Raw genomic sequence first — 14,986 nt, 5'->3', positions numbered from 1 at the left:
TTACTGTCAGGTGCTTGAGTCTTAATTAATTATGTTTTTCTCGTATTATTATTGTGTGTAAAATTTTGAAGACTCAGCTGATTTTTATTTCAGCTTTTGGCAGTTAAGATGCAAGATCTCATTTTAGTATTACTTACTTTGCTCTGCTTTAATCCAGATGAACTGTTTTATGTTTAATATCAGTTATTTTTGTTGAGAAGCATAGTCAAGCTGACAGAGTAAGTGCTATTACGGTCTTCAAAGTTCCAAAAATAAATGACTGAGATGGTTTAAAATGTTATTTCACAAATTTAAAAGTGAAGACCGAAAACGCTAATTATTGAAGTAGTGCATAGTAAAAGTTTTAGCTTTTGCTCACTTTTTTATATCTTTATTTAAGTCCAAGGAAAATTGTCCCCACTTGAAAAAAATAAACCCTTAACCCCTCTAGGGGATAAAAGTGATGCCTGTCGTTGTTAGTGCCATTGAAATCGGAGGTCTAGTTCCTTTTCTTTGTGCCTCAGCTCCACGCACACTTCGGCTGTGTGCAGCTGAAAGTGGGTCTTCGACTTGCTTGATAGCTTTTGACAGCTCACTCTCATCCCTGGTGGATCAATGGAGCTCAGCACTCTTCATTAGAAACATCAATGTACTGCACATTCCCACAGGCTCAGCAACGACCCAGCAGCTCAGCCAGTGAAAATGTATTTATTTTTTTATTCTATAAAAAACCATTCAGGCTTTATGGCTTATGTACTTTTTTTTCTTCAGGTGAAAACCAGAGAAATTGCTTGGTTTTTCACATTGGTACTTTTTTTTTTAAACGTAGTCTGCATTAATGTTCAAGCAACATTCACATATGATTGTGATTATGATTATTTTGATTAGGAATACAAATGTTTTACTACTTTTTATACTGCACAGAACAACAGAAAATTAATTATTTTATATTTTTTTATTAATAAATACGTGGATGTATTTTAAGGCACACCTCAAAGATTATGACTGTCTACAAATTCGTGACATGATGGGAAAGTCAAAAACGTTGCCACATTTGTTCCATGTCCAGGAAGGAGACAGACTCTGTGTCAAGACATAGAAGACAAAAAAATAAAACATTCTATGAAGATTTTGGAGCTAAATCCTAGCTAGGAAGATAAAACTTGGGTGAAAATAATTCCGCTAAATAGTCAATGACATTAAACATAAAGCCCTGATCTCAGTCCCACAGAAACATTAAACAATATGCGAGATAAGCTGCCTACAAACCTGTTGCAGCTGTTCAGCAAACTATTGTGAGAAGCTTATGAAAGGATACTCAAAACTTTTGATCCAAGTTATAAGGAAATATATCTAAACTTTTTAAGTCAAAGAAAGTAATAAAACAATGTGTTCTTTAGTTTTTTTTAAGACAAATTGAAATTTTAAGTGTCATTTGTTCAGTTATGGTGTCATTTTTAGGAAAAGCTTAGTTTGTATGCTTTTTATTTTTAAAGGCTTCTTCTGTGGGGTGAATGGTATTTTTTCTCAGATTGTTTATGCTGTGAAGAAGATAAAACGCAACAAAAAAAATAGCACGGTAAAAGGAAAAAATAAATGGACAGATTAACAGTGAAACCTAGGAGAAGAGATTCGTTTGTAAATGTTACTACTTACATTTCAAACCAAAAACACATTATTTATTTAGATTGTTTTGCCATGTTTGTAGTTAAATCAAAGGACTTTTTGGCTAGATATTGTATAGAACAGTGGTTCTCAAACTTTTTTCAGTGATGTACCCCCGTAAGAATATATTTTTAGTCAAGTACCCCCTGACATGGGCAAAACATTTTTGGAATTAAAAAGAGGTACAGTGCTGTAAAATCACTGTCTGATTTATTAAAGCCAAGCAACTTATATCAGTGAACCTGACAAATACATCCATATTACAAACATTGCATGGTTAAACAAAAAAGAAAAACAGAAGACGGTGACCACCAGGAAGGTATAAAACCAGTCAAACCGTTGTATTTTAAAGGATATTGAAACTAAGTACTGAATATAAATTTCAGTGCATGAACACACATTTATATTTTATCGAACTTTTTACAAAATAATTTTTCCCAAGACTTATTATGAGGAGCCTACTGATTTTTTAAAGATATTTTGAAAAGCTTCACGTACCCCCTGCAGTACCTCCACGTACCCCCAGGGGTACGCGTACCCCCATTTGAGAACCACTGGTATAGAATATGAGCGGTTTTAAAGTAAAATTGATCTGTGTGTATAGGATGTTTTGCTTTTATTAAACAAACTATACTATTTACCTTCCCTTTTTCCTAAGTGAATTAAAAATGAAATCCTTGATTTATTTTTATTCAAAAGCTCAAAATGCCTTCTGGACGATTCTGCAGTGTTTTGTAATTTGCATGAAAGGCAAATGCCTTGTTTCTTATTGATGTATTTATTTTTTCTGGTTGTTTTTAATGTTTATATTGAAAAAGAGGGACCTGGAAGTTGAATATTATTGAAGTGAATTTTAAAGAAGTTCACTACACGTCGATGGAAGCTTCAGGGTTTATTGTAAACACAAGTGTTGCGTCAGCAGTCTCTTGAAATGATGGCATCACACGTGGAATATTATTATGCGCAACAAGGTGAAAAAAACACAGTGGAGACACTAGTGATGGCAGCAGGTCACAGAGGTTGTTGTCATAGTGGAAATAATGAGTCTGAGCCAATGGCTGCCTTACTGTCATCATCTGCCTTTCGATTGGCCCTCTGACAGTTTACTCAGCTAATCAGTGGAAGAATTCAGCCTACATGTTTGGTAGCATATGTGTACACACACACGCATTCATACACACATTTGGCGGCCAAATGTCTCACTGGGAAAACGTAATGTGTGTTTCGGTGAGTCTCTCTGGTCCTACCATTAATAATGCATGGCTTTGGGAGGATGAAAGGCTGTTTTGGCTTGAGGCATGTGTCTCATATGAAGAGAGAGACATCATGGCCAGTAGTTATAACTGTACATCCACAGAGAAAGTGAATGCTTTGTCACATGGCACATCAGCAGCACTGTACTTAAGGCTGGAAGTGGATTTATTTTGGGGGTAAAGAGTGAAATACGGTAATCAAATATTTAACATGAAGGGATATTTTTTGTTTGTTTTGTATGGTTTCAAGGTAGGTTGAATACTGTGTCTTTACAGTGCACTTTATTAGACACACCTGTTCAGTATCTGGTTAACACAAATGCAAATCAGCCAATGACATGGTAGCTGCATGTCTAGGCATGATAAAGGTGATTTGCTGAAGTTCAAATTGAGCAGCATAATGGAGGGAAATGGGATTTAAATGACCACATGTGAAATTGAGGTTTGGGCTTGTTATAAATTTTCAGAAACATTTGATGTTCTAGGATAGTTACACATCCTGACTCAGAGATTTGGCAAATAATAACAATAATAATAAGCCAATCAGCAGCAGTGCATCACACAAAAAATACCTTACTGATGTCAAAGGAGAATAGCAGAAAGGTAGCAGTGGCTGAAAAAATCACTGGTTACATTTGAGGTATGCTAAATAAAATACATCTGAATGCACAACATGTCAAACTTTGAAGCAGATGGACAAGAGCAGCAGAAGATCACACACAGTGCCACTCGTAGGAGATAAAAATAGGAAACTGAGGTGATAATTCACACAGGCTCACCAAAATTGGATGACAAACTGAAAAAAAAAAAAAACGTTGCTTGTTCTTGATTTAAGCAGTGACAGTAAGATTTAGGGTCAGAAATTAGCATAATATTGTGAAACATGGACCCATTATCAAAAATACATCTGTGCCTTAATAGTTTTAATTGAATTATGCATTATTAAGAAATTCAATAGAGGTTTACATACGTTTTCAAACTCCTGTGCCTCGTCTTTAACAATGTCGGTCAGTTTCTCCATTATATTATAGGACATATTTTCCTTCACCCACATAGTTGTTGTTTGTGTTTGGTCCATTTTCTTCATGTGAAAGCTATAATTCTTCCAAATTTAATCAATATTTAAGAGACAATTGTCTGAGTGTAGACACCCACTAGATAGTATTTTGTATTACATGGCACTTGTAATCCAGTAATATCTACTAATGCCTAATATACTATCATCTTCCAGTATTTCTGGTGTTTGAAGTAGACCCCTATAACTGAGACATGGTACCTTTTACTTTCAAAACCTGAAATGCCAGGGGACCATTGATTCAGCTTTTCTGGTGTTCTGGTGTCTGTCCTCATATCTCATATATTTTCATTAATTGTTTAAAATTTTTAAACATGTGATTTCCATTTTTTGTTTATTTTACTGACCCATCTGTCAGATTCAGTACTTGGTGGGAGGTCATAATGTTACAGCTGATAAGTGCGTAGAGATAGTACCGCGTTTTGTTTTTTTTTTCAGGATTGATTTCTGAAAGCTTTTAAGCTGGCTTCACATTTATTTCATGACTTACTCCCTTTTTTTTTTGTAAATCCAGAATGTGTCCTGTGATGCAACACTTCACATCGCAAGCATCATAGCACCACTAGATTGGGTTAAAAGTCAAATTTAGCAGGCGATGGTTTGCTAACAGTAATCATGCACAAGAAGGATTCATCCTGCTCTTGTGAAGAACATGAGCACAACTTGTTTGTCTGACACTGGTGCGGTAATTAAGGTTAAAGTCTTATGTCTGGCAAGTTTCCCCTTATTTCTTTGTGACGCCTTCGGTAATAGAGCTTCATATGTAAATAAAGCGCCTTGCTCATGCATGAGTGTTTTCCATGTGTATATGTGAGCGTGTGCACCAAGCCCTTTGAAGTTACTCATTCACTCTATATTCCTTCTCTTCCGATGTCTCGTCTCTTTGAACAGCATGTAGGCATGATTATTAAAGCTGCTCTCTTTCGACTTCAAACATATGGGATGAATATGGATATGATGTGACACCAGGCCCTTCACCAATGCCCTGTCTGTACTTCATTTCCATTCCTGTCATGCAATAAAGGTTGATAGGCTCGGCGTTAAACAATCTCTGTGGGAACTAAACCTGTCATTCACTGGCTTGTCTTTGAGCTGGCTTAGGCAGTTATTACGTAGCTTATCGAGAATGACATGAAGCTGCAGGGGAGAATTAGATGTGGAATTTTATTCTTATTTGTCTTGTCATTCTTTGCTTTTCTTTCTGTCATCTCACATGCTGTGTACATCTTTTTCTGGAGTCTTCCTTTCATAATTTATTGTGTTGAATGAATTTTTGCTTTTTAGCTGTTTTCCCCTTGCCTAGTTTTCACATGAAACATGCAGGACAAAGACCACAAATGCCACCAGTTGCTTTTACTTTAAACTTTGACCTTTCCCAGAGGAAAACATATATTCCTCAGTTGTCTGGGTGCAATTTAACAAACCAGCAAAATGTTTGGTTTTTGTTTAACTTTAAGGGCCCAAATTTACCACTGAGCTTTAGACAGCTCATTTTTATTATGGTATTCACGCTTACTTCAGCAGAACACAGAACTATAATACCTGAGATGTAATAAGGCAGGCCTCTTTTTCAAAGTGCTAACGAATGCTCTAATAATGTGCATAAGGTAAAATCTGTTTATGTGTAATTTTTCACATGGGAATAGATTGTGTGTGTGATCTAATTCTGTTTCTTAACAGAAATAGCATTTTGATCTTTTGTACTCAATATTTAAGAATATATTGTTGCAAGAACGATATATTATATTTACAAAAAAATACATATGTCCAAATACAGTATGTTAAAAAAAAAAAACTCAGACTTTGTTTGGGCACTCTAATTTTCTCATGACTGCAGTAACTATATTATTTCAGTAGCTGATTAAGCTAATAAAATTTTGAAAATATCATGCATGCTAAGGTAAGCTACCCATTCACTTTGTGTGCAAGATCTGTAAGTAAAAGCCTAATTTGGCCAGCAGTTGTTAACCACAAACCCTCTTTGCAGAGCTTTACTTGACTTGACAATGGTGGAAATAGGCCTCAACCTGTGTGTACAAATATTACAATATCGTAAAATCTTTCCTGGTATTAAAAGTAGTTAGGTAGCATAATAAACCTGCAATATTTTGAATTAATTCACTGTTAACATCAACGGTCAATCCATTTTTTCACTGATCTCCAGTGACGCAGTTAACCAGCCTTCTGCATTTGCGTCAATAGGTCAATCAGTCACCTTTGATGTTTTGCAGCTTTTATTTGGTTATTGCACTGGTCTGGTATTGCTTGATCACTATGTTGTTGATGAAGTTCAGATATTTGCATGGGTGAATCCTAAGCAGTCAAGGTTTTTTGTTTAATTAATATTACCTTTTGTTACACTACTGGACACATCAGCAAATGTAGGGTCAAACTGGGTGCGTAGGAACTGGATATTTTTTTTCTGCACATGTAATTGCTTGCATGCACATGCATGAACAACAATGAATGCAATTTACTTTCTGCAGAAAGGGCTGCTAGCTTGTGTCCATTTTGCAGTTTTTATGCCTGACCCTCTCCTGAATCATTAGTCTTTTATAAATATCTGGTAGTAAAAATGTATGGAATTACTTCTATAGGAGTACGGTCAGTTAGTTGTTTCATGTTCTAGCACAATAATAAATCACAACTTTTTCAGAGTTATGTATTCTGGTTTTGTAAAATATACTTTAAAGAAATGAGATCACACTGTTGCAACGCCTAGTACTGCATTTTGCGTATCAAGCAAAGGTAAAGAATCGTCCTGTAATGAATTTTTCTACCTAACACTTTCACAAGTTGAATTATGCAAATGAATCTGCAATTAAAGAAGGCTGCATGCAGAAATGAGATTTTGCATCCTGCAAAAAGCTCTTCTGTCAGCTTGAAAACTGACTGATGAAGCAACAAACTGTTGATTGCAATTTTTGTTTGGTTTATGCTTCTACATTGTGAAATGTAGAAGCATAAACTATGGCCGATTTGAGATTCTTACGTTATGGCTACCATGAGTAAAGTTACCATACTTTCATGGTATTTACTGGTAATTTTTAAACAAATATGTAAAACTTGGTTTTATTTAAAACAATGAAGCCACAGCTATTTATTCTATCATTTAAATATTACGTTGATTATTTTAGTTGTATTAATAATGCAAAGACTTAATTAAAAAATTAAGTCTATGTCACTAAATTTATTAAATCTTACACAACTTTAGCTGTATTCAAATAAATTTCCTTCATGTGTAGAATGTTATCATTTCGTTGTTCTGTTCTTCTTAGAATTAAACTGGGAGTAACAGATGTGCACTTTTAGCTTGCTATTGTTTTAAAACAATGTCACCTAATAAAAGTAATACACACATTGATTTTCTACATAATTTTACCATCCAAAAATATTCCCAAAAGACAGAATTTGTCTGTCTTGTAAGCAAAGGAAAAAGTGGCAGCCTTATTTCAGCCAGCTGACTGACAGTGTGACCAATTAGGACCAGTTTTGCCATGCTGCATATAGCCAGAAAAACTTTGGTACTTTTCCTGGCATTTTTTAAACAACTACATCAGTCTACATAACTCTTTAAACTGTGGGGAAGGTTTGGAGAAAGATTTCTGATGTTTAGAAACTTACTTTTTAAAAACCACTAACCAGCCTTTGCCAGCCTCAACATTTTTTGGGTTAATGTAGTTTTCTTTTTCAAATTTATTTGAAAAAAGACCTGACATTAATGACAACAATGCCATCACATCTTTCATTAATGAAAGATAATGTTTTGCAAAGCCAGTGTTCGGCTATTTAATAGAATCATCATCATTATCATCATAGAAAAAATCAATAACAACTGACTGAGGAAACTGAAAGAGGAAATTCTTTCCATGGTTGTAACATGTTTTTCAGTCTTATCTTGACAACAAAATGGATCAGTGACCTTGCTGGCATAGAAGTACTCTCAGACAGTGAGGTATGCACTCTGGTTATCTTGCATCTCTGCATTCATAAAGTGCAATCTTTTTATTTGTGAAAAGCATGCAATATTAACATGCAAAAACACCAAAATGAAGTACAAAAGCAATGATGGATAAACCACACACAGCACTCCCTACTAGGGGCTATCCATTCACTGATATTTTTTCCTTTAGTGCTGTTGGCATGTCATAAGCCCCCATGCCCTCACTTCCTGGCTTATGCTGCCCCCTCCTCTCAGCAGCCATTAGGTCTGTCTCTGACACCATATGGCCTTCTCTCTATGTTGGGGATGTGTGACGACAGTGCTCACTATGCTGCTAAGTCTTCTGGAAATAGAAACATAGTCTTACCCTATTTCCTCTTTTCTGCATCCTCATTACAAGTATTATTTATTTATTTTGCACTAATTCTTTCTTAAAGATTAAAGAGTTTAGTTTTTGCAGTGATAAAATGGTGCATTTGCATTGAGATTTTATTTGCCTTTAGCCAAATGTCCACTAACATTACTGTGGTGAATCAGAGAAAACTACTATAATTAAAATCTTGAGTCACAGAATGACGAAGGCCAGCACTGTTACAGACGCATCTTCACTCCCCTTGGCAGACAGATCTGCCTTTTGAGAGGATCATATCAAAGCCCAGAAACATGCAGAACCAAATGATTTTACTTATTTGACTATCTTCTTTTAAACACAGCAGGAGAGAATTGTATATGCCTCTGCTCTTGTCTCTGCTGGTAAGGTTGCCTTACAAATGTTAATGTAGACGCAAGCTTGTAGTTACAAGATGTAGTAGTCTTAGTCTGCAAGTTTTTCTTCCTTTTTTGACACGTATATCGAGAAAGAAAGACAGGAAAAGGCAAACAGGTGTGTAGTAGTGTCACTGATGTGTTTCCTGTTTGTGCATGGGGAAGAGCTCTTTGTGGACGGATTATATCGGAAGGTATTGCAGCATGCTATGTATTTTTTTTCTTTTCAAACAAGTATATGATGCAGTTATTTCTGTTTTATTTTAACTGTAAATTACATCTCACTGAAAATAGACTGGAGAATAGTAAGGGAAAAATATCAGCCGTAAGCTGCACTTTGAGTAATCGAAATTGTAGTTTTCTAATCTGTAATGATAAATAAAAAACATATCTCATGTTTGATTTGACTTTAGCAGTTACCAGCTGTAAGTAAGCCATACAGTACATCTCACATTTGAAGAGCAAATTCTAAGACGGAAAGGATATGACCCAAACTGTGGTTGAACCTTTACGTGTCTTCACAGTTTCCTGTTTTCTTGCTCGTCTTGTTCCTCCAACTTTTGCTGCTGTCCCTTCTGCTCTCAACTGCATGATTAAAACGAGCGAGAGCTCTACAACCAGGAAGACAGTGAAGCTGCTTTCAGAGCAGTAGCAATACAATGTGGTCTTATATAAAAGGGACTGATCCGATTTCAATGACTTATTTTTATATATGTATATATTTCCTGATTTACAAGCACATCTTACATTCAATACCTTACAAAAATATTTATACCTCTCGACTCTTTTTTAGTTAACTGGATTTATTTAGACCTGCACAAATTATTGTCAATGATGTTCAGCATTTGTTTTAGATCTACAAAAGTGTGGCACACTGAGAATGTGCCATGCATATTTTTGTCCTTTCTTCTTTCCAAAATACCCATAGCATAGTCAGATTGAATTAAGAGCATCTATGAACAAGTCTTGCCAGAGACTGTTAACTAGGTTTAGGTCTTTACTGGGTCATTCTAGCTTAAGAAAATCCACCGATCTCAATCCTCTCATTGTAACTCTGTCTGTATGCTTAGGGTTGTTATCTTGATGGTAGGTGAACATCCTCTGCAGCCTCCAACATGTTTGCTTCCAAGATTTACCCTCTGCTTTGCTCCATCCCTCATCCCATCACCTCTGATCAGCTGCTGCGCCATCCCTGCTGAAGAAAAGCATTCCCATATCATAATTCTGCTACCATCTAAACAAACTCTTAGGGTTGGTTTGTTCAATGTGCAGTGTTAATTTCCCTGTACATGTAGTGTTCTGTGAATATTTATATGTGCATATTTGTCTGCTATTTTCCTTTTTCTTCATGATGCTTTTGTTCATTACTGTTCCTTAGCAAATCTCTGAAGCCTTTTCAGAACAGTTATATTTAATCTGAAATTTATCACTTGGGTGTCTTTTGAATGCAGTTGATTGCATTTGATTTCATTTAGGGATGTCGGATTAACGGGGTGTAAATAAATGTCCACCACACTCTTAAGACAACCTTTTCCTTGTAACTCATTATTATGCATTTGTGTTGGTCTGTCACTTAAAACTAAAGTTAAAAAAAGCATCAATAGTGTTAGGTTGATGCAATGTGACAAGATGTGAAAAAAGTCAAGGTGTATGAATTCTCTTGCAGGGCACTGCAAACCATAGAACTGTGCATCACTTGCAGGTCCTGACAAACGTAAGATTTATAAAATTATACCTGGGATTTTTAATGCCATGTCTCAGGGAGTGCAGTCCTGCGACACACAGATTGTTTCGAGACCATGTCTGTGTTAGCCTTCCATTTATCCACATGTGCCCTCTCCCTCTCTCCTCATACGCTTGTGCAGATGGGGTTTACTGTAATTTTCAAAAGCCATGCAGGTTAGACATTCATTCCCATGGTTTAATAGTGGTGGGATTACTAAGGTTAGCAAGGATATCCCCGCCCTCTCTTCCACCAGCTCCATCATACGTCGCTGTTTCGTCTCTTTTTTTTCTTCTTCACATTTAGACATTTTGCTCTTTTTTCACCTTGTTTTGTCCTGCCCAGCATTTCCCTCCTCCTGACATGGTATGTCTGGGACTGTTGGTACTTTGGGATATTCTTGTCTCTCATGGTATGTTTTTTGAGACATGTGTTCATCAGGTTGGATGGTTTATGTACCATGTGAAGCTGTGTGTCTGGCAGAAAGTTATGTGCTCTGCTCTTATATAAGCTGGTCTTGGCGGGGTAAAAGCAAGGGTTTAGCTTGAGGGATGCTGGCTCAGGTGGAGCGATGGAGACGGAAGCTATTTTGGGAATGCTTTGCTTCTCACATCTACCAAACGCATGAGTTATTCACTCACATGAGTCTCCTGGTTCTGAAGGAATGAAAGGACAATTGAAAAGTGGGGTTCTGCCCCATTTTGTATTCCTGAATGCAGTGTCTGCTAGGTGTGCTAAAACTGTAGCTGGAAAAAATATTTGGATTCCTTTGTTCTGCAAATATTCTGGCATTCATTGTTGGTTTTATTCATTGCCAGTAATCCAAGCCATTAGTTAAAAGGCTTAGATTAGTACAGCTACCCACAGCTGAAAGTGCTCCCTGCATAAGTCTCCCTTCATCTGTTCTCTAATGTTAAATATTTCTACACATACAATGTGGGCATCATCTTTTGATTAAAAATGGATCATGCATAAAAAGTGTATTATCTATTCTGGTAGTTACAAACAATGATTTTTATTTTAGATACTATGTGCTACTCACCCTTTGAACTTGCTCATCGCTATGAGATTTGTAGCATTCTTAGACAGCTGTGCTAATCTGTCTATCCCTGTGTATTTTTACTCTCTCTCTGTCTCAGACCATGCAGCTCCTCTGGCTCCAGACTCACCTGCCTTGCACTGTCCCAAGCCTAATCAAACATAAGGGCAAACCCAGCAGGGACTGCTGAACACGACCGGGTAGAGAACCATGCTGTCTGGCTCCTGGCGTCGGTCTGTGGGGCCGACACAACCTGTCGCAGCACCTGTGGTGAACCCCAGCGCGATGACTGTGTGCGGGGTTCCAAGCGGTACGGTAGTTCTTGAGGCTCAGTATGACTACAGCTACCGAGGGTCAGACGGGCGACAAGTATGCATAAGAGAGGGTGAACGGTTTATTCTCCTGAAGAAGACAAATGCAGACTGGTGGCAGGTGAGAAAACATTGTTTTTTTCTCTGGTGTGAATTAAACCATATGTATAGTAAAATAATGGAGTTACTGTAGTTTATTCAAGTCTATGCTTACAATATGAAAGAACAGAAAAATCCATGGGAAAATTTCACAGGAGTAATAAACGGCTGCCTTTCTAACTTTTTCTTGAAGCAAGCTGTGCAAATTATTAACCTTTATTTAACCAGGTAAAGATTCCATTGAGACCAAGGTTGCTTTTAGGTGATTAGCCAAGAGCTCAACAACACAACACTTGAGAAACACAAATGATTGAAATAGGCAAAGCTAGTGAGATTTCCACTTCAGATCATTCCTACAGCTACATCTAACATTTTTATGGAATCTCTGATTATAGAGAAACTACTCCTCCCCTCATGCTTTTGTAAAGTTAGTTCAGATAAACTGTCTTTAAGCTACAGTTTTTGCCCATAAATGCATTTTGTGAACTACAATATGCATCCGCCTGCTGCTTTTGTAGTAACGGAGTTCTTCTTTGTATGACCTTTTACTTCAGAGCAGTATAGGTCTTGCTAGCTGTTGATAATGACTCTCATCAACTTCACCAAATCATCTGTTTATATTTTGCAGTTGATACTCATATTTTGCTCTGAAATTATCTGGGGCAGACAACACAGGCTGTTATAATTTCACAAAGATTACCTCATCACCATCCAGTTTATTAAAAGTTTAAACCTCTGAGTTTCAAAAAAATGGATAAAAACAAACTTTTAAAAATTCTCTTTATTTCCGCATTTAGAAAACTTGAAAAATTACAACTAGCCTAATATATGAGAGCTTTAGTCTAATGTAATGTCAGACAGTGAAGGAAAACAATAAAAATGTATTTTATGCAGTGTATGTAAATATCTAGATTCAGCTCTCTTCTATAAACATTTCTCCTAACATCCTGTGTCTGAAATGGCACAAACAGGGTTGGTGTTGTTGTGGCTTGGCTGAATTTATTCAAATGAAAACAGGAAAAGCATTGATCTTAACTTTGTTCTTGAACAGGTGCGCAGAATCGGTGCAGCCAGCAAAACAAAGCCCCTGTATGTCCCTGCTACCTATGTGACTGAGGTTCCTATCACACCGATGCCCTCGCCCCAGCGCCTTGTCACTTCTGTCTCGCTGCACTCCAACATGCCGATGCTACCCCGAGTTTCACTCTCTCCCAGCTTCACAGGACCTGGCAGGAATGAGCAGAGTCAGGGTAATGTTTGGTAGTAAATACCAAATTCAATAATAACAGAAAAAAACCTGTAAAGAAATACATACTGGAGCTGTTGTTTCTTTCCTCCACAGTGAACAAACCCATGTACCGGTCCATGGAAAACCTTAACACTTATAGTAGTGCCTTCCAGAGGTCTGAGAGGAACACAGTGGTAGGAGAAAACCATTTCCCCACCCTGCCTCTCTCTGGTTTCACCTTTACGCCCAATTCTTCCACCTCCCAGTCAAGTCACCTCATGGTCCCAGGGTCTCCTGCAGCTTCCATGACTCAAGCAAACTCATCAAATCCCAGGGTGGTCCCGACAATCACCCGGAGTCAGAGCTCCAGCAACCTGCCTGAAAACCTGAACGAGAACCCGTACGACGAGGTTGGGGGAGGCCTTGGCAGTCGCATCAACTACAAGGTCCCTAAGAAGTCCTGCAGCCAATGGGACATGGTGGGGGCTTCAGGCAGGAATAACCGTCTGCAGGTAAGGGAAGTTATAATCTCAGAAGAGATAGAGATAGTTTACCAAAATTTCATGTAATACAGTTTCAAGACTGAATGAAAAGCATGAACAGTTGTTATTTACAGTGAAAATATTTGAATAAATATTTGAATAAATCATAGAAAATATAAACATTTTGGCTGAGACATTGGGACATTGTTGAGCCTTTGTAACTTCTCTACAAACAATGGCTTTCTCTAAGGGATGCAAATAAACAAATTGTAGAAAATCTGATTTTTATTTTAGGTTAACCAGATTATTTTTCACTTAAAGCTGATTCAATCTATTCTTCAATAACATATTAGATTTAAAAAAAAATATTTGTCACATTTTTTTGTTACAAATTAATAGCATCTAAAATATGACTGTTAAGGATGATTTGATTCCTTTCTGACAGTTCATGCCTTATGAGACACCAGGTGGAGCAAGACTCTTATGCAAAGCGATTGTTGTGAGACTGAGAAAGAATGCAGAATTACCACGTAGTTAGTGTCATTATTACAACACTCACAATGGCTGGCTACGGGAATCCAAATAGCACAAACTGGTCTTTTTTACCCATCCAATCAGCAACCTTCTCTATTTTTTAGCTCTTTGAAGACTAAGTTTGTTTGTCAGACAAATCGGGTATCAAGCTCTACTGTGATACTCTCCAGTCCTAAATTTCAGATTTAAGTTGTAAAGAGAATGATCTCTGTTTTTCAAGTAAAGACCTTCTCCTTATCAAATGAAGAACAGAATATAAAGCTTAGCTAATTTTGACTTCTTTAAAATGCTTTAAGTAAATGACGCATACCATAATGTTGAAAATAAAAGCATGACCTAGATTTAGCAGAGAAAACATTACTGCCAAGATCATCTGATCTATTTGCAAATAAGTGCAGTTGGCAAAAAAGGTTCGGTCTGAATTTTAAATAAGAACTAGCCACTATGTGTTGTAAAACAGAAATTTGAATAATTTGGACTTCAAAAAGCACAATGTCTGATATTTAGCTCAACATGTCTTTGGTTAAACAGAAAGGAAAGAAAGCCTAATCATATAAAAATTACTAACTGCTATTTTAAAAGAAGAAATCTACAAGAATTAAATTTGTGCTGTATAGTGCTAGTTCACAAACTTACTTCCTTTTTCAAAAATGTTAGTATTCCTGTAAGTTGTTTTTGGTGAAAGATTTATTTGTCAGTTGTGAGCTCACAATAGAAAAAGAAAGTGCACAAAAATATGTAGTTACACAACCACAGGTAAAAACTTTAGTTTATTATTGTTTTTTTTCTGATTAAACTTTACCTTCTTTACTTAGTTTTTATTGTCATCATCAGTGACATCAAATTGTAGAATATGGGTCAAGCAAATCCATCACATGCAACTGACTCAG

The 14,986-nt window shown here is 36.7% G+C and overlaps 1 protein-coding gene across 3 annotated transcripts in view; it reads left to right on the top strand.

Moving 5' to 3' along the window:
• The window catches only part of arhgap9 (Rho GTPase activating protein 9), a 59,021-nt gene that overhangs the window by 3,307 nt on the left and 40,728 nt on the right, over nucleotides 1-14,986 (top strand). For 2 of the 3 annotated variants that reach the window (XM_023325196.1, XM_014475939.2), the window contains exons 2-4: nucleotides 11,543-11,874; nucleotides 12,904-13,102; nucleotides 13,195-13,592. In XM_023325196.1, the coding sequence (XP_023180964.1) occupies nucleotides 11,653-11,874; nucleotides 12,904-13,102; nucleotides 13,195-13,592 (819 nt within the window). In that variant the 5' untranslated portion in view covers nucleotides 11,543-11,652. Of the gene's footprint in view, nucleotides 1-8,853; nucleotides 8,875-11,542; nucleotides 11,875-12,903; nucleotides 13,103-13,194; nucleotides 13,593-14,986 lie in introns of those variants that run through there. The other variant, XM_023325195.1, reaches the window with a different exon arrangement.

This window comes from Xiphophorus maculatus, chromosome 20, assembly GCF_002775205.1.
Source record: "Xiphophorus maculatus strain JP 163 A chromosome 20, X_maculatus-5.0-male, whole genome shotgun sequence".
NCBI classification, from domain to species: Eukaryota; Metazoa; Chordata; class Actinopteri; order Cyprinodontiformes; family Poeciliidae; genus Xiphophorus; species Xiphophorus maculatus.
The sequence above is the reverse complement of the archived record's forward strand: the minus strand, read 5'-3'. Positions and strand labels throughout refer to the sequence as shown.